The sequence below is a fragment of the Chrysemys picta genome, chromosome 16 (genome assembly GCF_011386835.1).
Source record: "Chrysemys picta bellii isolate R12L10 chromosome 16, ASM1138683v2, whole genome shotgun sequence".
NCBI lineage: Eukaryota > Metazoa > Chordata > Testudines > Emydidae > Chrysemys > Chrysemys picta.
The window spans coordinates 12,222,103-12,245,657 of record NC_088806.1 but is presented as its reverse complement, the minus strand read 5'-3'; the positions used below and the strand labels follow the sequence as shown (position 1 = coordinate 12,245,657).

At 52.2% G+C, this 23,555-nt stretch overlaps 1 protein-coding gene across 17 annotated transcripts in view; it reads right to left on the bottom strand.

The window, feature by feature from the left end:
- The window catches only part of LOC103306853 (zinc finger protein 436-like), a 495,746-nt gene extending 474,418 nt beyond the window's left edge, over positions 1 to 21,328 (bottom strand). For 4 of the 17 annotated variants that reach the window (XM_065569416.1, XM_065569418.1, XM_065569422.1 and 1 more), the window contains exons 1-7: positions 21,186 to 21,328; positions 20,058 to 20,144; positions 19,304 to 19,525; positions 18,764 to 18,786; positions 17,372 to 17,487; positions 17,054 to 17,086; positions 14,853 to 14,941 (exon numbers count right to left, since the gene is read on the bottom strand). In XM_065569416.1, coding sequence (XP_065425488.1) covers positions 14,853 to 14,941; positions 17,054 to 17,086; positions 17,372 to 17,487; positions 18,764 to 18,786; positions 19,304 to 19,525; positions 20,058 to 20,144; positions 21,186 to 21,248 — 633 coding nt within the window. In that variant the 5' untranslated portion in view covers positions 21,249 to 21,328. The other 13 variants (XM_065569420.1, XM_065569423.1, XM_065569417.1 and 10 more) reach the window with 13 other exon arrangements.
- Positions 21,329 to 23,555: the final 2,227 nt, after the last annotated feature.

Sequence of the window (23,555 nt, the reverse complement as noted above, 5' to 3'; positions counted from 1 at the left end):
AGAAAACTAATATCCAGTTGTGTGACCAAGCAGCCTTCAGGAAAGAGAGAAAAATCTACCTCTCAGAGAGGTACAGACGCTCCCCAGCTTACGCAAACCCGACTTACGGAAAACTGGATTTACGGAAAAAGTTCTGTAACCTTTTTTTTTTTTCCCGCGTAATTGTCAGAGATACGTTCCCGACTTATGCAAAATTAGACTTACGCAAGGCGTTCCGGCACAGAATGTTTGCGTAAGTTGGGGAGCTTCTGTATAAGACATTTTCTGTTGCAGACAGAATGAGATTCTAGAGCAGGTTACATCTGATGACTCAGAATCAGGACCACCGATTTTCCCATTGCATTGTCCTCGGATCCACTGAAACCTGCTTCTCTCAGCGGTGTCTCGTTATTCAGTTGCCTTATTTGCAAAAGTTTTAGCTTCATGATAATGGTTTGTCTAGACTAGGAAATATGGACTAGATTGGAACAGGTCAAGGGAAAATATATGAACTAACCCAGACTAGTATATTCGGGCTATGTTGGTATAGAGAACACAGCTGTGATTTTATATCTGGAGAGCTCACTGGAGCTAGCGAACTACAAAAACATGCCAATGGAGACAAGGCCAAGGTAGATTTGACCACAATCTGACTAACTGATGTTGTTTGTATTTCACCAACCTGGGGATGATGCACATTCCTAGTAAGAGGGACTCATACGCCTCTGACTCACAGAACAAAGCAGTTGATAGAAAGGGTCTCTGGAGATTTACCCCAAAGAAGGGCAAGCTGCAAAAAACAAAATTGGACCATTGTACCTGGGAACACAATGAAGTAAATGGCGCGAACAGCCTTAAAGGCCACATGTGGGAATTAGCAAAAATATTACAGAAAAAAAAACTTTTATTGTTAGCCTTGGACAAGGTATTTATGGTATTTATATCCTTTGTGGCTTCTCTGATGAAAAATAAGGTGTGACCTCTGATAGAAGCTTTTCCCACTCTCAGAGCATCTGTAGGGCGTCTATCCTGCATGGACCATCTTTGATCTCTTAAGGTCTTTCTCCGATCTGGATTTCCCGCACTCACAACATTCCTCGCCCACAGACAACCCGCCAACCTTAAGCATATTCTCACCAGCAACCACACACCACACCATAGTAACTCTAACTCAGGAACCAATCCATGCAACAAACCTTGATGCCAACTCTGCCCACATATCTACACCAGCGACACCATCACAGGACCTAACCAGATCAGCCACAACATCACGGTTCATTCACATGCACATCCACCAATGTTATATATGCCATCATGTGCCAGCAATGCCCCTCTGCTATGTACATTGGCCAAACTGGACAATCCCTACGTAAAAGGATAAATGGACACAAGTCAGATATTAGGAATGGCAATATACAAAAACCTGTAGGAGAACACTTCAACCTCCCTGGCCACACAATAGCAGATTTAAAGGTAGCCATCTTACAACAAAAAAAACTTCAGGACCAGCCTCCAAAGAGAAACTGCTGAGCTCCAGTTCATTTGCAAATTTGACGCCATCAGCTCAGGATTAAACAAAGACTGTGAATGGCTATCCAACTACAGAAGCAGTTTCTCCTCCCTTGGTGTTCACATCTCAACTGCTAGAAGAGGGCCTCATCCTCCCTGATTGAACTAACCTCGTTATCTCTAGACTGATTCTTGCCTGCATATTTATATCTGCCCCTGGAAATTTCTACTACATGCATCTAGCAATGTGGGTATTCACCCACGAAAGCTTATGCTCCGATACGCCTGTTAGTCTATACGGTGCCACAGGACTCTTTGTCGCTTTTTACAGATCCAAACGAACACGGCTACCCCTCTGATACTTAACATTCACAGGGTCGTCTCTCTCCTTTCTGGATTGTCTGACGATTAATAAGGGCTGATCAAACAGAAAAGTTTTTTCTATCGTCACAGCATTCCTAGGGCTCCTGGCAAGCATGGGTTCTCTGATGTCTAATAAGGTGTGAGCGTCGAGTGAAGGCTTTCCCGCACTCGCAGCATCCATAGGGGCTTGAGCCTCCGTGGGTTATCTGATGTCTAAGAAGGTGTGAGCGTCGAGTGAAGGTTTTCCTGCACTCACAGCATTCATAGGGGCTTGAGCCTCCGTGGGTTATCTGATGTTCAATAAGGTGTGAGCGTCGAGTGAAGGTTTTCCCGCACTCGCAGCATCCATAGGGTCTTTCTCCTGTGTGGATTCTCCGATGTCTAAGAAGATGTGAGTGTCGAATGAAGGTTTTCCCGCACTCGCAGCATGCGTAGGGTCTCTCTCCCGTGTGAATTCTCTGATGTTCAATAATGTGGGAGCGCCAAGGGAAGGTTTTCCCACAGTCGGGGCACATGTTTTCTCTCTCTCCCATGAGGATTCGCTTCTGGGCCATGGTTTCCTGGTGATTTTCCTCACAACTGATGGATTGACCTACTTCCTCCCCTGGCTGGTTTCCCTGCTGCTCGTCTTCACAACTCCTGGACACGTCCCCTTCAGTGCTTTGTGATGATCCCCCATTCATTTCCATGTGCTCAGCATCTTCCTGCTCTGGGTTCTGCTCCTTCTTCTCACTCACCATCCCACCATCTCCTGAGACAGAGAGAGAAACCTCAGAAGCAGGGATGGAAAACGGGGAAAGGAAACCAAAGGAAATGCTAGAGAGATGGGGGAAAAGATCGGGAAATGAATTCCCCCAAACCCTTCCCTATAGGGGAGAGAGGAGGGGATCAACTCTGTCTCCACATCCCATCCCAATGCTCAGGATGAAGGGAGATTAGGAAGTGAGCTATTGCAACATGTTGATCAGGATGGGTAGGAAGCCATGAGCGATATCTGCTCTGAGGATATGAGATCTGCTAGGGGACAATCCTGAACTCAAAGAGCTCTCAAGGTCTTGGTAGGGAATCCCAGCTGTGGCCTTCAGGCACAGACAGTATTTGAGTTGGTCTAATGATTCCTCACCTGGGCAGGTTCCTATCAGGATCTCTCTTGCCTCCGAGCCCTGGAGATCTGAGACCCACGGCTCTTCCCCTGGTTTCAGCTGGGACATCACCTCAGGTTTGGAAAGTGGAAACCCTGCTCAGATGACAGAAAACAAATGAGATCAGGTGAATTCATGGGATATTTGTCACAAAGATCATGGCTTTTTTTAAACCTCTGCTCATTTTAAAGCCCTGACATTCTGGAGCTAACTGTCCAGGTGTTCAAAGGTGCCAGACACTCAGCTTATAAAGGGATTAATTCTCCATCTTTCTGCTGGCGCAAACGCAACCAGACACTCCTGTTCAAAGGGGCTCCTTTGAAGACCCAGAGAGAGTAACTCCATATCACAGAAAGCCCAGGGGAAGTCACCTTGGGACTGCTTTTTACCGACAAAGACCCCCCGAAGGGAATGAGACAGTCATAGGGGAACTGGGGCTGGGGAGTATGCCCTTGCGGGGCTCAGCATTGTAAGGAATAGGAAGAAGAGGGTAGCATGTCATGGGTGTTAGGGATCAGGAAAGCTCATTTTGAGAAGTTAGGGAATAGAGCGAGTCAGGTGTAATGGAAAGGAGCGTGAAAATCCCCCAGTGCCTGGGGAAGGTTATAGAATGAATCACAGTAATGTGGGGCTGGAAGGGACTCGGAGAGGTCATTTATTCCAGCCCATGCACTGAGGGAAGGAACAAGTAATCCAAGACCATCCCTGAGAGTTATTTGTCTAAACTGTTCTTAAAAGTTTCCAATGGTGGGGATTCCACAACCTCCCTTGGAATCCTATTCCAGAGCTTAACTACCCTTGTGGTCACAATGTTTTTCTTAATATCTAACCTAACTTGCCCTTGCTCCATATTTAAGATTGAGTACGGTTTTTCAACCACTTATATTAATTTCATCTAGACCACTGTGACTCGGGGCCAGAAAGGGTTAAGCAGCTCGCAGGCTAATTGACCCAGATTCAACTTTTACAGACACGTTCGAAAGGTATGTAACTGGTAATTGGGGCCATTCCATGCTAGATAGGCTATACTTTGAAATGCAAACCTGTATTGTTAGAGAATGAGAGATGATGCTAATTTTATGTGATTTCTACTTAACTAAGATGTTAGCCATGTAAACAGACAGTTCCTGTCTTACTATAGCGATTGATTCAGAGATCAAAAGGGAATATTAACATTTAGATGAATCTTGGGTGAAATAATGTCATTGTCTATATGTCTGTTTAAAGTTTGTGATAAACTGCTCAATGGATAAATTACCTTATGTAAATCCATGTAGTTAATTACCGGTGACGTGTGGGAAACAGAAGGTTACATCAAAAGCCTATTGTTCACTCAGGAGTGTGAAAGAACTCTTTGCAACTCCAAAGCTCTCCATCGCTACTATGAATCTGATCTCAGAACTGTACTTGTGTCTGTGCGTATCCTGATCTTTTAACCAATACTCGCTCTCTTTTCTTTTTTAAGAAATTTTAGTTTAGTTAATAAGAATTGGCTGTCAGGGTGTATTTGGGTAAGATCTGGAATATTCATTAACCTAGGAGGTAATATGTCTGATCCTTTGGAATTGGTAGAACTTTCTGATATGATGAATACGATTTTCAGTGATCCTCATCATATTTGACTTGGGTGTCTAGGTGGAGGCGTACGGCTGGGTTGCTTTAAGGGAACTGTGTTGTTGGCTTCCGGGTAATCAGGAAGGTATTATAGATGCTGTTTTGTGCTAGTTTGGTAAATCTAAGTGTTGGAATATGCACCAGATTTGGGGATTGTCTGCCCCATTCTTCACAGTTCACCCTAATTGAGTGACCCCTGTGAGGCTCCCCTGGGACCCTGGTCACATAGGGAATGTGGAGTAGATTAGGACAGGTCAAGAGAAAATATACGAGCTAACCCAAAGAGGATGGAGCTCGGCTGTTCTCAGTGGTGGCAGATGACAGAACAAGGAGCAATGGTCTCAAGTTGCAGTGGGGGAGATCTAGGTTGGATATTAGGAAACACTTTTTCACTAGGAGGGTGGTGAAGCCCTGGAATGGGTTACCTAGGGAGGTGGTGGAATCTCCTTCCTTAGAGGTTTTTAAGGTCAGGCTTGACAAAGCCCTGGCTGGGATGATTTAGTTGGGGATTGGTCCTGCTTTGAGTAGGGGGTGGGACTAGATACCTCCTGAGGTCTCTTCCAACCCTCATCTTCTATGATTCTAACCCAGGGGCCATGTCAGTATAGAGAACATAGTTGTGATTTTACATCTGGAGAGCTCACTGGAGCTAGCAAATTAAAAACACATGCTAATGGAGACACGGCCCAGGTAGATTTTACCACCGTGACGCTAACTGACGTAATTTCTGTTTCCCCCACCTGGGGCTGACATGCATTCCTTGTAAGAGGGACTCATACTCCCATGACTCATGGAACAAAGCAGTTGGTAGAAAGGATCTTTGGGGATTCACCCCAAAGAATCATAGAATCATAGAATATCAGAGTTGGAAGGGACCTCAAGAGGTCATCTAGTCCAACCCCCTAGGGGAAGCTGCAGAAAGCAAAACCAGACCACTCACCTAGGGGAGCCGAGACCACAATGAAGTAAATGGCACTAGTGTTACAACTCAATGACCTCCTTAGGGAGTTCCTTGGGGAGGCAGATCAGCATTGTATGTTGCTAACGCTGTTGCAGGCATTGCAAGGCATTTTGGGAAGGGTTAAAGGTGTGAGTTTTTTTGCAGGGTGCGAGAGGCCGTAGAGGGAGGAAGGGAGAAGAGAAAGGGTTAACTTAACGCCTTAGCTCAGTTTAACAATAAAATGCTAAAACCAGTTCAAGGTCACTGCGCTTGAACAGACTTTATGCAGCCAAAAAGCCTGCAGCCGTCTTTGTATCTGACCCAACCCCAGCCAGCCGTGAGAAATGAGAAGCTAAACAAAACTGCAAAAAAACTAGTGAGACAGTGAAGGCCAGCGAGGGGGAAAACAACAAATCTGTGTCCCTAAAGCCAGTGTATTTTGGGAAAGCTGAGGAAGCCACAAAAAGCCAGTTTAAACAGGTACAAAAAGCACAAAAAACAAAAGTCCCTAAACAAAACACCCCCAAAAGACCCCAGGACTTAAAACCCTCCTGAGAGCTGAAGGAAATCGGAAATCGACAGTGGACCCTAGACAGCCTGTGCACAGAACAAAACTCTCATCTACCCTTCCCTCTCTTCTTCTTACATTATATCCAGGGTTGGCCAGCCTTGGGTTGTGTGTGTGTCACGGAGTGTGGGGGGAGACAAGGCCCTGCACCCCCGGCTTCCTGCGATTCACCATGACTCTCAGCCAGCCAGTAAAGCAGAAGGTTTATTTAGATGACAGGAACACAGTCCAAGACAGGTCTTGCAGGCACAGACAACAGGACCCTCCCCCCCCCAATTAGGTCCATCTTGGGGTTCCAGGGGCACCACAGCCCCATTAGGGGGGGGGTCAGAGCCCCGTCTGGGCTCCCCTCCATTACACCAGCCAGCTCCTGAAACTCTCACTCTCTCCAGCTCCTCCCCCAGCCTTTGTCCAGTTTCCCGGGCAAAGGTGTTACCTGGCCCCAGCCCCCTCCTGGGTTCTCACGTTACATGCTCAGGCATCCTCCCTCAAGGCCAGTCTCCCATCCCCCAGTGCAGACCGTCCTAGCCACACTCCCCTGCCTTCCCAGGCCAACATTCCCCACTCAGCATTCAAAGACCATATTAAGAACAGTCCCAGTTCATCACAGCGTGTGTGAGTATGAAAGTGGGTTAGGACTTGGGCACTAACGCTTTCTTCCTTCCTCTGAGTGACGTGTGGCGCACCCAGCACTTACCGCTGTTATTTTATTAATAAAGCGTTAAAACAAACATTTGCTGTGCTCCTTCATCCCCTCCCCTGACGATCCGGCGGCCTCAGCCTGATCTCCTGACACCTCAGGCAGATTGGTAACAGAAATCTGTCACAGTAGCAGCCTTAAAGGCCACATTACGAAAAGTATTAAAGAAAAAAAACCCTTATTTGTTGTGAGCCCTAGAGAAGGTTTTTATGCTATCGCCCTTGTGCCTTCGCGGTTGATAAATAAGGTGTGAGCTCTGATGGACGCTTTTCCCATACTCAGATTGTCTATAGCCTGTCTATCCTATGTGGACCATCTAATATCTCCTAAGGTCTGAGCGGTAAATGAAGGTTTTCCCACGCTCGCATTCATAGGGTCTTTACCCTTGGTGGAGTCTCCAATGATTAATGAGGGCTTCTCTGCCAGAAAAGTGTTTTCTATACTCACAGATTTCATAGGGCCTGGTGCCGGTGTGGGTTCTCTGATGTCTGATAAGGTGGGAGCCTCGCGTGAAGGTTTTCCCGCACTCACAGCACGCGTAGGGTCTCTCTCCTGTGTGGATCCTCTGATGTATAATGAGGTGTGAACGCACAGAGAAGGTTTTCCCACACTCCCCACATTCATATGGTCTCTCTCCGGTGTGGATTTTCTTATGTCTGATAAGATGTGAGCTTCGACTGAAGGTTTTCCCGCACTCACAGCATGCGTAGGGTCTTTCTCCTGTGTGAATTTTCTGATGCATAATAAGGTGAGAGCGCCCAGGAAAGGTTTTCCCACACTCAGTGCATAGGTTTTTTCTCTTTCCCGTGAGGATTTTCTGCTGAGCTGTGGTTTCCTTGAGGTCCTCGTGATTTTCCTCACAACTGATGGATTTGCCCACGTTTTCCCCTGCCTGGTTTCCCTGCTGCCTTTCCTCACGACTCCTGGGCACATTCCCTTGAGTTCTTTCTGCTAATCCCCCGTGCAGGTCCATATGCTCAGCATCTTCCTGCTTTAGATTCTGCTCCTTGTTCTCACTCACCGTCCTACCACCTGCTGGGACAGAGAAACCTCAGAAGCAGGGACGGAAAATATCAGGAAATGAATCCCCCAAACTCTTCCCCAGAGGGTAGAATGGAGGGGATCAACTCTGTCTCCACATCCCATCCCACCGGTCAGGATAAAGGGAGGTTAGGAAGGGAGCTATTGCAACATGTTGATCAGGATGGGTAGGAAGCCACAAGCGACATCAGCCCTGAGGATACACCACCTGCTGAGGGACAATCCTGAACTCGAAGAGCTCTCAAGGTCTTGGTAGGGAATCCCAGCTGTGGCCTTCAGGCACAGACAGTATTTGAGTTGGTCCAATGATTCCTCACCTGGGCAGGTTCCTGTCAGGATCTCTCTTGCCTCCGAGCCCTGGAGATCTGAGACCCACGGCTCTTCCCCTGGTTCCAGCTGGGACATCACCTCAGGTTTGGAAAGTGGAAACCCTGCTCGGATGACAGAAAACAAGTGAGATCAGGTGAATTCATGGGACATTTCTCCCAAAGAACACTGCCTTTTTTAAAACCCCTGCTCATTTTAAAGCCCTGGCATTCTGGAGCGAGCTCTCCAGGTGCTCAAAGGTGCCAGATACTGGTTATAATGTGATTAATTCCTCACTGCTCTGCTTCCCACTTGTTCAAAGGGGCTCCAGAGAGAGTAACTCCATATCACAGAAAGCCCAGGGGAAGTCACCTTGGAACTGCTTTTTACCGACAAAGACCCCCTCAAGGGAACGAGACAGTCATAGGGGAACTGGAGCTGGGGAGCATGCACTTGTGGGGCTCAGCATTGTAAGGAATGGGAAGGAGTGGGCAGATCACTGAGCACAGTATGTCGGTGTGTTAGGGATCAGGAAAGCCCATTTTGAGAAGTTAGGGAATAGAGCGAGTCAGGAGTAATGGAAAGGAGCGTGAAAATCCCCCAGTGCCTGGGGAAGGTTTTAGAATGAGAGAATAACAGAAATGTGGGGCTGGAAGGGACTTGGAGAGGTCATTTAATCCAGCCCATGGACTGAGGCAGGAACAAGTGAACCTAGACCATCCCTGAGAGGTATCTGTCTTTCTTAAAAACTTCCAGAGATGGGGATTCCATAGCTTCTCTTGTAATCCTTTTCCAGAGCTTAACTACCCCTGTGGTTACACTTTTCCTCCTAATATCTAACCTAAATCGCCCTGGCTGCAGATTAAAATGGAGTCCGGTCTTTCAAACAGATTTGTACTCACTCTATAATAATTGTATCTAGACCCCATTTCCCTAGTTTCCTTATGAGAATGGCCCGTGGGACTGTGTCAAAGGACGTACCTAAATTAAGATAAGGCAAATCTGCTGCTTCCCTGTAATGCCCGAGGCCAGTAACCCTGTCAAAGAAGGAAATTAGCTCGGTGTGGTATGATTTGTTCTTGACAAACACATGCCGATTATTCCTCCTAATGCTACTATCCTCCAGGTGCTGACAAACTGATCGGTTCATAATATGTTCTGGTGTCTTTCCAGTTAGGCGGACTGATCTAGAATTCCTCAGGTCCTCTTTGTTCTCCTTTTTAAAGGTAGGTTCTGTGTTTGTACTTCATCTGCCCTCCATGAGTTTTCAAAGATAATTGCTAATGTTTCTGAGATTGCCTCATCTAGTCCCTGAAGTACCTAGGATGAGTTTAGGGGATTAGATATTATAACTCAGTAGCAACGGACTAATTCCTCTGGAAAAGGAGACTATGAAAAGTAAGAATAAGACCGTGTGATCTCAGGAGGGGCTGCCTCAAAGATCTAAGGAGCCTGCAGAGAAGAGAGAATGTGGCTCCTGCATAAAGGGAAGGGGGGAGCGAGACCCTCCAAGTCCCCAGAAGTTTCATTACCAATTTAGGACGTCACCAAGAGCAAAGAAGTCAGCTTGTGACTGGGAGTGTAAGGAATCAGGATCGGTGGCTGGGGTCCCAGTGTGCAGGGAATGGGGGTGTGTGTGTGGCGGGGGTAGGTAGTGCACTGTGCAGAGAGAACGAGAATCATAATAGTTGTGCTTGTGTAAAACCAAGTGAAAGTGGAGTCTGGTTAGGATGCAATGCAGGTCACCAGCAACGGGGACTGGGCAGGGTGAAAAATCCACACCTCTGAATGACCTAATTAAATTGACTTAAACTCAGTGCAGTCATAAGAACATGACATAAGAACGGCCATATTGGGTCAGCCCAGAAGTCCATCCAGCCCAGTATCCTGTCTGCCGACAGTGGCCAATGCCAGGTGCCCCAGAGGGAGTGAAACTAAAAAGTAATGATCTCTCTCCTGCCATCCATCTCCACCCTCTGACAAACAGAGGCTAGGGACACATTCCTTACCCATCCCGGCTAATAGCCATTAATGGACTTAACCTCCATGAATTTATCTAGTTCTCTTTTAAACCCTGTTATAGTCCTAGCCTTCACAACCTCCTCCGGCAAGAAGTTCCACAAGTTGACTGTGTGCTGCGTGAAAAAGAACTTCCTTTTATTTGTTTTAAACCTGCTGCCCATTAATTTCATTTGGTGGCCCCTAGTTCTTATATTATGGGAACAAGTAAATAACTTTTCCTTATTCATTTTCTCCACACCCATGATTTTATATACCTCTATCATATCCTCCCTTAGGCCTGGTCTACACTAACCCCCCAATTCGAACTAAGGTACGCAACTTCAGCTACGTGAATAACGTAGCTGAAGTCGACGTACCTTAGTTCGAACTTACCGCCATCCAGACACGGCTGGCAGGCTCCCCCGTCGACTCCGCGTACTCCTCGCGCCGAGCAGGATTACTGGAGTCGACGGGGAGCACTTCTGAGTTCGATTTATCGCGTCCAGACAAGACGCGATAAATCGAACCCAGAAGTTCGATTGCCTGCCGCCGAACCAGCGCGTAAGTATAGACAAGCCCTTAGTCTCCTCTTTTCCAAGCTGAAAAGTCCTAACCTCTTTAATCTCTCCTCATATGGGCCCCGTTCCAAACCCCTAATCATTTTAGTTGCCCTTCACTGAACCTTTTCTAGTGCCAGTATATCTTTTTTGAAATGAGGAGACCACATCTGTATGCAGTATTCAAGATGTGGGCGTCCCATGGATTTATATAAGGGCAATAAGATATTCTCCGTCTTAGTCTCTATCCCTTTTTAAATGATTCCTAACATCCTGTTTGCTTTTCTGACCGCCGCTGCATGCTGTGTGGATGTCTTCAGAGAACTATCCACGATGGCTACCCAGCGCTAGGTCAAGGGAAGAATTCTTCCATCAATGTCGCTAGCGCCTCTTGGGGAGGTGGATTAACTACGGTGATGGGAGAACCCCTCCCATGACGCTAGTTAATGTCTATGCCGAAGTGTTACTGCAGCATCTGAAGCGCAGACAAGCCCGTAGTTCCGTTTCTCCAAGCCCCCTGCGGTGGAGTCGAGCTGCTCTAGAATAATGATGCGCAGCGATTCTAGCAGACCTTCTGAAAACGTTAACATGCATGACTGGCATGCGAAACCTTAAATTCGAATGACTCAGCCCAGCACTTCCGAAAGGCTGCCGACCCCTGATTTAGTCAAATACAAGGTATTCAGCTCAGTACCACAGTAACTGGATGAAATTCCATGGCCTGTTGTACAGGAGGGTCTGATTAGATGACCTAACACCCCATCCTGGCCTTAAAATCTGTGAATCTATCATAGATACGAGGAAGGACTAAGAGAACGTGCCGTTGTTTGTGTGGTGTTCCACAGATCGGAACACCGGCATTTATCTGCATGCCCCGCAGCTGTGTGCACTGGGTCAGCTGTAACTGGATGGTGGAGGGAGCAGTTGGAGCAGCGTGGCAGAGCTGTGACCATGGTATGCAGAGAGGTGCATGTGACCCCTGGGGGACCGAGTCTGCCTCATTTCCATGCTGAGCATTGCAGGCGGTGTCAGTGACCACGCACAAGGACGTGTTTTTGCCACGGGGATCGTCAGCCGTCTGCTGGCGTAAAATGCTAGTGGTCTCCAGGGCTCAGTGAGGGGCAAGTGAAGGCAACGACTCAGAAGGAATCTCAGGGGGAGGGTAAAGGGCTGGTAACAGTTTGTAAATCTGAGCTGGGTTGTGTGCGGCAGGCTCAGGGTTTGAGGGCTGGCCGGGGCAGGCAGCTTCTGTGCTTTATGCCAGACCTGAATCCACCTTTTGCCTTAGCCAAGAGACGACGTTAGACTCTGCGCTGTTCTGCTCCTGGGCTCTGTTCCCAGAGTGTTCTCTAGCAGGGCAGGGCACAGCGCTGGTGTGTGTGTCACTGGCATGTTGGGGTGTTGCTGAAACAGGGCAGAGTTGAGGTTGCATTGTGGGGGTGACGTGAACCTTAACTCTGCATTTCCCCTTCTAAGAACCGAGGGGACGGGAATCCTTACCCAGCGAGGTCACATTCTCATAGTTCTCCTGCATGACGGCTCTGTAGAGGGCTCTCTGAGCAGGGTCCAGCAGAGCCCACTCTTCCCTGGCGAAATACACAGCCACCTCCTCGAAGATCACTCGCCCCTGAAAGAGCAAGAGACCCTCACTCAGTACCTGCTGCCCCACTCACAGCCCCACTATTCACAGGGCCAATCACATGGGAGCTCTGGGAGGCTCACAGTCAGCAGAGTCCCAGCCGCACCCCGCTCAGAGCAGCCAGGAGGCATCGGGGTGAGGGGAGTGGGAAACTCTATACCTCTGGGGACAGCCCGGTAACCCCCATATTCCTCATTTGTATAGGACTGTGATATTGCATATAGAGCAGGCTGTGTGAGGTATCATGGGAAAGATTATGATCGGCTGAAACTCACTGTTCCATAAGAACACAAGAATGGCCGTACTGGGTCAGACCAAAGGTCCATCTAGCCCAGTATCCTGTCTGCCAACAGTGGCCAATGCCAGGTGCCCCAGAGGGAATGAACAGAACAGGTAATCAAGTGATCTCTCTCCTGCCATCCATCACCACCCTCTGACAAACAGAGGCTAGTGACACCATTCCTTACCCATCCTGGTTAATAGCCATTAATGGACTTAACCTCCATGAATTTATCCAGTTCTCTTTTAAACGCTGTTATAGTCCTAGCCTTCACAACCTCCTCCGGCAAGGAGTTCCACAGGTTGACTGTGCACTGTGTGAAGAAGAACTTTCATCTAAATATGTGTATCATTCATGCATATGTAGTTATGAGAATTGCGTTGTAGGGTTGTCACTAAATATGCTGTGGGTTTGGGAAGTCCCCGGATACTTGTTCTCCAGAGACAACTAGTATCGACAAGGGAGGGTAACCAGTGCCTGGGTGGGGGTTGAACAGACATCACCAGCCATTGTCCAGCAGAGGAGTTACAATTCAACGACTCACTCACAGGAGACAGATCGGGGTATTGCCTCACCTTGGGTCTCAGCAACACCCCCCAGACATGCCTGGACTTGCGTTCTCCAAGCACATGGATTGAGGGTAAAAAATAGAACACAGGGGCCCCATGCTTGGCCTTTCTCCTGTCCCCACCTATGCTGCAAGCAACAAGGATGCTCACAAAACTGATGATTTTAACAGAGGAGACTGGCCCAGGTTTAAGAGACGAACGTGTATATTAGGGACTAAGATGCCGGGGGGTGAGAACGTTGCTTGATGTAGACACTGTCTGGTGTGATCAGGGGTAAGGTTTAGACTGTGTGCTTATATTTATAGTATTCTAAGCTGTCTGCTGGCATGATTAATTTGGTCTTAATTTTGTATCTCACCGTAGTCTTGCCGACCAGCTATTCATTTAAAGGAGTATTTCCTCCTTCATTTAAACACCTGAACAAATATTTGTATGAATGTTATTTTGCATCATTCACCCATGGGGGGAAAAATAACCGAAATCATGAATAATCCAAGGATGGGAGCCATTTAGAAAGCGACAATAATGGTGGCTTTCATTTACTCAGTGGCTAAATCTTATTCTCTGTGGCACATACCATGGGGGTCACAAAGAGGTGAGTCACCCTGCCCCTCCAATACTGCTAAATCGGACGGCTATTGTGATTAGCTCACGGCAGAGGCGACACGTGGGTCAAGTAAATACCGTCTAGTGTGATAAGGGTTAAGGTTTAGACGGCGTGCTTATATTTTATTTTATTTTGGTACCCACTCTGACTTTTTGCCTATCACTTAAAATCTATCTTTTAATAAACTTGTTGTACTGTTTATCTTTACCAGTGAGTTTGCCTGATGTGCTGGGTAAATCTGCTCTGGTTTACAAAGGCTGGTGTATATCCACTTCATTATTTATCTTGAGCAATGCAAGACGGTATATTCCTGCGGTACAAGTCGGGGATCTGGCGGGTGCCTTTCTCTGTGTGATTCATGAGTGGCTCTGGGAGCATTCATGCAATAGAGCTGGGTGAGGGATCTCCACATGCGGTTGCACTGAGTGCTAACAGTACCTGGAGGGGTTTGCAGCTTGTCATTAGCAAAGTATTGTGAGAGACGCCCAGGCAGGAGAGTTCAGGGGGCACAGGGGTCCCAAAGTCCCAGGCTGCACCCCAGGGATCCCGTGACAGGGAGAAAGAGAGAGCCCTTGTTCCACCTCTCTCGCTGCATAGGCTGATACAGGACATGGAGCCCCCAGCAGTGCCCGAGGGCAGCTCCCCGGTGGGAATCCAAACATCCTCCTCATTGCCAGCAGACGGGCGTGAGGGGATGGGGCATCTCCCCTAAGCCCCTTCGTATCTCCCAGCAGCCTCTGGTCAGTGGGCTCTAGCTGCCGCACGGCCAGGGTGGTCATTTCTCCAGCTCTGTCCCAAGGGCTTTTCCTGTCCCATAAATAGGGCAGTTTCCTCCCACAACCCCCATGAGTCTGTTCCTAGAATCTAAGCCCCAGGTTAAACAAGTTACAGCCTGTCCCCCCGCTTTTCTCCACCCTGTGGATTTCCTGCCCCCTCCCACCTCCAGACTAAACTCCCCAGAAGCTCCCACCTCCTCTGGGTTTACTGCCCCTGTCCGTGCAGAGGGAACCCACCAGCCACTCCCTGACAATGCCTACCTCAGCCAGCTCCCCGGCAGCCGATTCCCTTCCCCATCCCCTGGGAGGCTGGGCCCATCCGGAGGGAAAGGCGGATGTCGTTCTGCAGCCTGTCAGGGAGAGGAGGGGGATTGGAGAGATTTCAGAACCAGTTTTAGTGACAGTCACAGCACATTCCCCCAGGCTCTTTCCCCGCAGAGAAACGTTCCCGGCTCTGCTACTGTCAAAGCACTCAGTCGCTTTATTGTATTGACCCAGTATGGCCGTTCTTATTGCAGTGCAGACCTGACCCTTCCCACCAGGGGTAACTCCACTGAGACTCTAACTCCCGACATGGTCCCCGAGGGTGGGATCTAGGCAGAGGTGGGGACTGGATACAATCTGTCCAGTGCCGAGACAGGCACTGGAGCTGAGCAGGTCTGGGAGCTTGTGACCTCTCTCCCCGCTTACTTCTCCTCGGTTTCTCTCTCCCTCCCTCCGGCTGGGGGACTTGGTTACTGCAAAACTATTTCCCCATGCTTATTTTTCCCCCCACTGTTACTCACACCTTCTTGTCAACTGCTGGAAATGGGCCATCCTGATGATCACTACAAAAGTTTTTTTCCCCCTGCTGATAATAGCCCACCTTAACTGATCACTCTCGTTATAGTGTGTAGGGTAACACCCATTGTTTCATGTTCTCTGTGTGTGTGTATATCTATCTATCTATCTTCCTACTGTATTTTCCACTGCATGCATCCGATGAAGTGGGTTTTAGCCCACAAAAGCTTATGCTCAAATAAATTTGTTAGTCTCCAAGGTGCCACAAGGACGCCTCGTTCTTTTTACTGATACAGACTAACACAGCTACCGCTCCGAAACCGGTCTGTTTGTGGAGGCCTTCGCTGTCCTACCAGTGCGAATGCCATTTGGCGCCGATCTTTGTGCTTCGTCCTCGTCTCTCCTAACCACGGGAGGGGTTTCAGTGTCTCTGGCTGTGACAGACACAGCAGGGACAGGGTCACTGGGCACAGCTATGAACTGGGAGCCGAATAATGAAAAGATTTTTGAAATGGGGGTTTTAGGGGAATTAATCGTTCCTTGGCTCAGTCCATATCTGGCACAGCAGCTAACTGCTCCTTCACAGCAGGTCCATATACACAGAGTAATGCCCTCTTCCCATTCAGACAATGGGTGATCTAGGCCGACGTTTCTCAGGCAGTGGTTTGTTACTCCAGGTGACTCACGACGGGCAGTAAGACGGGCCGTGAGATATTACCAGTTTGTTTTGAGCTAAAGCAGCGGTTCTCAAACTGTGAGTCATGACCCCGTTTTCATGGGGTCACCAGGGCTGGCTTAGACTTACTGGGACCAAGCCCCATTGCCCAGGGCTGAAGCCACAGCCCGGGGGCTTCAGCCCTGGGCGGCGAGGTTCAGGTTACAGGCCCCACCCGGAGCAACGGGGCTCAGGCGGGCTCAGGCTTTGGTCCCCGCACCTGGGGGTCGCATCGTAATTTTTGTTGTCAGAAGGGGGTCACGGTGCCATGGAGTTTGAGAACCCCTGAAAGCAAAGTCTCACTGTCCCACTTCCTGCCACATTTATCCTTCCAGGTCAGCGGTTCTCGGTCAGCCTCTTGAGACCCCCTCCATGTTACAGAGGCTCAGTCTGGAGACACATTTGATTCTTCCTTTCACAGTCAATGTAAGGGGATCCCTCCTCCCCCCCCCCCCCCCCGCAAAAAAAACCCTGACTTCAAATAAGGGGCCACCAATGTGAAAAGTGTGACACACACTCGAGCAGCTCCCATCTCATTCACAATGATCTGATCCCAAATTCCATCTAGGGCTCTCCTCCCCTTCACAGCCAGTCTGTACACGGGAGACCAGCCCCATCTCTACCCCCTCCTCGTTCCTGAGACCCTGCTGCCCAACATGGCCATGTTCAGTCACTCATTAAAGCTGTCAGACTGTTCAGTGTGTGGACATTTCATTCTTGTCTCACCTATTTCACACCTTTCCAGGTGTTGTTCCCTTTCCCCAAAGGGAAACGCCCCCCTGAGATCCGGATTCACTCTGAATCCCCATCAGACGTCATAGCAGGAGTGAGTCAGTCACGGGGGTCACCCGGCTTCAGTGTTCCACCATTTCCAGCTGCATGTTGGGGCTGGAGGCAGCGTCCCCCTGTCGCTAACATGGTTATGGGTCTGAAATCTCCCCACGGCCCGTCAGAGACGGACACATACCTGTGTCGCTCCCCAGCTCCAGTCGCAGCGTCTCTAGGGGAAGGAGAGGACGGGAGAGATGAGAATTCAGGGGAGGTTCCCCTTGATTATTAATGTAACTGCTGTTAACTACGAGATGGTGACAGAGATCAGAGGCCAATAACGCAGCCGCTGCAGACAGAGCCAGCCCCACGGGGCTACTTCATGGGGAAGGGCGACTCGCTGAGCTGGGCTGTGAGATGGAGCCCGGGGTCAGTGACATCCCTAGAGTCCCCGACTCCTCCCCAGGGCCAGGGCCGCTCTCACCAGAGGAGACGCCACCCCCAGACTCCAACTCACCTTTGAATCCCAGCAGCACCTCCTGCAGGTGGGCGCTTTGCAGAGAGAAATTGCAGAGTCTCTTCTCCAGCTCTGCAAACCCCGGCTCCGGCTTCGGAAACGCCCCGTCCTCCCTGCTGGGGAAAGGAGGAGGGGTGAGAGATGGGCCTGATCCCCCAACCCTGAGCCCAGCAACCCCCAAACTCCAGCAAACCTGGGTCTGAGCTTTGTAGCCTGAGGTGATCACGGTTAGAGTGAGTCGCCTGCCCTCAGCCCTGTGCGCTCCACGAAGACGGGACACCAGGAACGGAGACCGGTTCAGGGGCTTTCTCTGGGACACTGGTTCTGTGGGGTGCAGAGCCACCCCCTGCGCTGGGTTACCCCGGGAACAAGGGGCATCGGCGCTGGGGTTACCGGGAAAGGAAGGAGACATGGACCAAAGACTGGACGTGTGTCTCAGGCTCATGGTGGCCCCAGACAGAGCCCCCTTTAATGGCAAAAGCCCAGAGCCTGTCCGCTGAAGCTGTATCCCCGGGGTGTCCGACGCATTTTTCAGAGAGGGACGTATTCCACGGTCCGTGACAGTCAACAGGCCAGGCCATCGATTTCGGACTCCCTACGCGGCTCCATTCAGAGCCGGGCACCCCCTGCTCTCAGTGGGACACCCAGGCACAAATACCAAGGGGAGAGTCTGCCCTTCGGAGAGGAAATAACCTTTTAGTTACCTGCATTTATTAAATCCTTTATTGTCACCGTCTGTATCACTCTGTGGAAAAATAGCCGTCCCGCATCTGCTAGCGCTCCTGCTTTCCCCATCCTTCCACCCTCATTTCTCTATTTGTCTCTCTCCACTGTCTTCATGTCTCTCCTCTGTTCTCCCCACCCTACAGAAACCCTTTTCCCACCTCTCCCTCCAGGGCCCCACTCCCACCCCGTCCCCGTCTCCCCAGTGACCAGCCATGGCATATTGAATGTTGACATTAAAGCGTCGTTATTTCAGCGGACGCGCCAATGAGATGAACGGAGGACAGGGGAGTTCACACCCGTCTCAAGCACGGCTTCCGGCCGCTGGCAGACACAGAGAAACAACAGCGTCCCCGTGGGCATCTGGGAGGGTTTTTTTTTTTTTTTTCAACCATGAGGCCTAGAAACTTACGATAACACGGAAAGCTGAGATTCTGCACACTGGGAATACGTGAGGTGGCCACATAAATATGCCAGACAGGCCGGGTCTGGCCCATGTGTCTGACCCCACTCATTAGCTGTCTGCCCCATGGTGAGGCAGCCGCTGGGGGAGACGTGATCACAGGCACCGAGCCGGCGTGTCGCACTGCAAGGGCAAGCTCCCTATTTAGTGCAGTTTCCAAGTGTAAGTGAGCATGAGGGGCAGTGAAAATGGAGCCGGGGACTCACCTGCTCCCAGGGCTCCCGGCAGCCTGGAGAGGGAGAGAAAGGAGAGGCCGTCAGGGGGGTGTCCCAGGCAGGGGAGCCACCATTGGAGTCTGGCGTTTGGGGCATTTCAGACACTCGGGGTCATGTTCAGAGAGCAACTGCCGCCCCCCAGGAACCCTGCTGGGACGTCGCCATCGGGGGAAAGTTTCTGCCCTCGCACTTTACAGGAAGAAAATATTCATCTGCCTTGAGAGTGAACTACCACTAGTGCTGAGAGCCCCACAAGCCCCCTACCCCATTACACCCATTCACTGGGGTGACGAGGGGCCTCAGGCCTGGCTCGGGGCCTCGGCATGGCAGGGAGGGGGTGTCACCCTCAGCCCAAATGCAGTTAGACATTGGCAGGCATTTACTGTGGGCTCTGCCCCTCCCTCTGCCTCACTTTCCCCATTTGTCCCATAGGGATAATGCCCTTGACCCCCTTTATAAAGTGCTTTGGGGTCCGGGGCTGAGACGCTCGCATAGAAACGCTGCGTAAGATCATTGCAAGGACAGTCTGACCTGCAGGGACTGGCTCGGCGGCCGCTGCCCCTCGTCTCCTCCCCTCTCCCTGAGCAGGGAAATCTCCCGGGACAGGCTGCAGACGCCCTCATCCCTTCTCTGGACAATGGCTCTCTCGAGCTCTTCCAGCCGGGACAGCAGCCGCTGCTCCTGCTCCTCCAGAAACCCTCGCAGCTCCTGCCACTCCCAGACGATCTTCCCCCTCTCGGCTGCCGTTTGTTTCTGCAGCCACAGGGAGAGGGCGGGTCAGTACCGGGGGAGAACCAGAAATGCACCTCCCAGCGGGTGGGGGAGTTATTTACCAGAGCACGGGACCTCTTGCACTGGGGGATGGGAAGTTTATTTACCCCAGGAAGGGAGCAGGGATCAGGGCCGGGGTGAGCTGTACATCGCTCACAGGGGGGACTGTTCTCCCCAAAACCTCATCAGATTGCCCTGGGCCAAGCCCTCCATCTCTGCAGCCCACATTTCGTCTCCTTCCCCCCTAGGCGCTAGAAAGGATCCCCGGTCGCTGTGACGTGCAGCCAGCCCGTGGGCAGAGGCTCTGGGCTCACACAGACTGACCCTCTCCTGCCCAGCAGCCTCCTGCCCCCTAAGGGCATCATGTCACCCCCGTGCCTGACCCTGCCTCTCCCGGGGCTCCCGTGGGGATGGGTCCCCAGCTGAGGCCGGCAGGCCGGGCCCTGCATTCACCGTCACTCGGGGCTCTGGGACCCCCGGCAAACCTAAGGGGCAGGGGGTCCTGGGCACCTACCAGCAGCTCCTCGCTTTGCCGCTGCTCCTCGGCTTTGGCTGCTTCTCCCTCGTCTGGCAGAGGGGCCGGGTGCTCTGGTGGGAGCTCCTGGAAGAAGTGGGGGAGGGGGTTACACGCTGCTGCAAAGGGCTCCCGTCCCGCCCTGCAGATGCCCGACAGAGTCCCTGGGACTCAGATTTGAGAGGGGGAAATAAAAGGGGCCCAGGTTTCCCAGGGAAAACACAGGACCCCGTGGAGAAGTGACCGGGGTGCAGCCCAACCCTGCAGCCCCCAATGTCCCCTGCGCCCACCCACCTCCCAAGCAACCAGCTTCAGACACTGCCTCCAACTTCCCCCTCTCCAACCGGCCCTCGGCCCCACCCACAGCCCTCACCATTAACGTCAGTGCCGGATCCGAACCTGGAGCCCCCGCAGCCAAATACCCCCTATCCCCAGCTCCCCCCCTCACAGACATCCCCAAATCCCAGCTCTGCCCCCCACTGACACCCGCCAAGACCCCTCCTCTGCCACTCCACTGACACCCCCAAACCCCCAGCTCTGTCCCCCTCACTGAACCCCCAAACCTCCAGCTCTACCCCTGCCCTGACCCCAAACTCCCAGGTCTGCCCCCCCACAGACACCCCCCAAACTCCCACCTCTGCCCCCCACTGACACCCCCCAAACCCCCAGCTCCGTCCCCCTCACAGACACCCCCAAACCTCCAGCTCTACCCCTGCCCTGACCCCAAACTCCCAGGTCTGCCCCCCACAGACACCCCCCAAACTCCCACCTCTTCCCCCCCACTGACATCCCCAAGCCCCCAGCTCTGCCCCCCACTGACACCCGCCAAGACCCCTCCTCTGCCACTCCACTGACACGCCCCAAGCCCCCAGCTCTACCCCTGCCCTGATCCCAAACTCCCAGCTCTGCCCCCCGTCACTGACACCCCCCAAACCCCCAGCTCTGCCCCCCACTGACACCCCCCCCAAGTAGCCCCACGACCCCCAGCCCGGCTCTGACCCCTCGATCCCCCGCCCGGCTGCCCCCCTCCCCTCGCTCCCGGGCCCCGCCTGGGCTCCGAGCTCCACAGCCGAGCCGGGCTCCGGGCCCCTCCCCATGTCCCCGCCCCACGCGTGTCCCCGGACCCACCGCGCTGTCCCGCGGGCTGCAGGGCCGGAGCTGCCCCCGCGCGGCGCCCCCAGCCCCGGCCATGGCCCCGCTGCCGACACAAAGGGGCGGGCTGCCGGGCGAGGGGGGCAGGAAGAGGCGGCTCTTACCCGGGCCTGGCCCGGCCCCTGCGGTGTGAAAATCTGCTGCTCCCAGTCCCGTTCCTGAGCTTAAACCGCCCTATAGACCTGCCTTCCTGTCCCCCACCTCCACCCTACAGACAGGGGCCCAGGCGTCCCGGTTTGATCGGGACAGTGCCGACATTTGGGGCTTTTTTTAATATGGGCCCCTATTACCCCCCCACCCCCTGACCCGATTTTTCACACTTGCTGTCTGGTCACCCTACCGCTAACAAGGCTAAAGGATGAAGTGCTAAGAGGGAATCAGGGATCCCAGCAGCAGGTGAGACCAATTGGTGAAGTGCTGTGAGATTTTATGCAGCCAGATGCACTGATAAGTGAGTCTTTGTTTCGGGGGGGGCGTATGGAAAATATTTCACTGAATCCATCTTCTGCAGCACCTCGATAGGTGACATCAGACAGAGAGGAGCTCCAGTGTCTAGGCAGTGGGGTGCCCTGTGTCTTCAAGACCCCAGTCCTGGGAAGCCCATGCTGAGAGGTGCTGTCCTGTGGGAGGGGAAGTAAAAAAAAATCCCCTCTCCCTGTTTTTGCAAACACGGGTGTCTCAGCCCACCGGGGTCACTGTTACCACCTCTGCCCCTGCCTGTGCTGGGTTTTACCCTCTGGCATCGCCGCACCCCTGGGCTCCCCCCTCCCCAGCCCCTCTCCTAACCCTGCCTCCAGCTGCTTGACCCCCCTGACCAGTCCATTTCCACCCCCTGCTCAGACTCTGGCCACCTCCCTGCTCCGATTCACCCCCTTGGCCCCTTTTTAACCCCTGAAAATAGCCGTCTGCAAACTCTGCTGGCAAGGAAGGGCAGGGAGAAGGGCAGGGGCTTCAGCAGATGTTACTGGGCATGCTCCGTGCACCCTAAGTAGCAAATTAAGATAGAGACTTTAGGGAGCAGTTTTTTCATACTACACCGGCCGCTTCCCGGGAGCGCCACCCAGAGCCTGCACCCCTCACCCCCTCCTGTACCCCTGCTCCAGCCCGGAGCCCCCTCCTGCACCCTGAACTCCTCACCCCTGGCCCTAGCCCAGAGCCCGCACCCCCAGCCCGGAGCCCCCTCCTGCACCCCAAACTCCTCATCCCCAGCCCAGAGCCCACACCCCCAGCCCGGAGCCCCCCCTCACACCCTAACACCTTCCGGGAGCCCGCCCTCTAGCCCCCAGTCCAGAGCCCCCTCCTGCACCCCAAACTCCTTATCCCCAGCCCAGAGCCCACACCCCCAGCCCGGAGGCCCCCCTCACACCCTAACACCTTCCGGGAGCCTGCCCTCTAGCCCCCAGCCCAGAGCCCCCTCCTGCACCCCAAACCCCTCATCCCTGGCCCCTTGGTCCTGCTGTGAAGGCACGGGGCTGGACTCGATAACCTTTTGAGGTCCCTTCTAGCTCTATGAGATAGGTATAGCTCCATATAAAAATGGTTGAACTCGGGTGGTTCATTCAGTTGCCATGTTGGGATGAAAAGACTTGAAATGATACTGCGAAAACTGGCCTTTGTTTAAATTCGGTCATTTCTACCTCTGCTGGCCCCTTACTGAACTTTGAGGGGGTTTTGGTTCGCCCTCTCCCACCGCCATAAGAAAGGGGAAGTCGATGGGAAACTAGGACCCTGAGACTGACAGTCCTCAAAGGTAACGGGGAGAGGCCACTGCCCCAGTCAGCCTGACGGGCAGGGCAGGCAGGCTAATGAGGGAGTCACCAGGCCGGGGGTCCTGTCCTCTGTGTGAGCTGGAGCTTCCTGGGCCTGGAGCCCAGTGCGTTGAGCAGCTGGGGAGAGCGAGCGGGACCCTGGGCAGAGGGCCCAGCGCAGAGAGATGACTCCAGCCAAAGGCCTGGCAGGTCAGACTCGGGGAGGGGGGAATCGTAACCCCGACATGGGGGCCAACGCTGGGAAAAAGGGGGTCCCGCCACCTAGACCCCGAGGGCACATGGCCACCGCCAGAGCAAGTGTCCGGCCCATGGCACAACCAGGGCCTGGGCAGGAGGCCAGGGACATGTGAGGAACAGATAGTGAACTGCCCTGACGTCCCAGTGACGCTGGTTGCGACGTCGCAGAGTGGAGTGATGTGTTTTCCTTTCACCTTTTGTCCTTATTTTTCAAATTGGTGGCTGGTTAATAAATTGTATTTGTTTGAACTGTGTGTAATTATCAGTGGGTCAGGGAAGAGTCCAGTGTGGAGAGAGTACCCCGGAGTGGGAACACCCTCGCCCCTGCCCTAAGTGACCA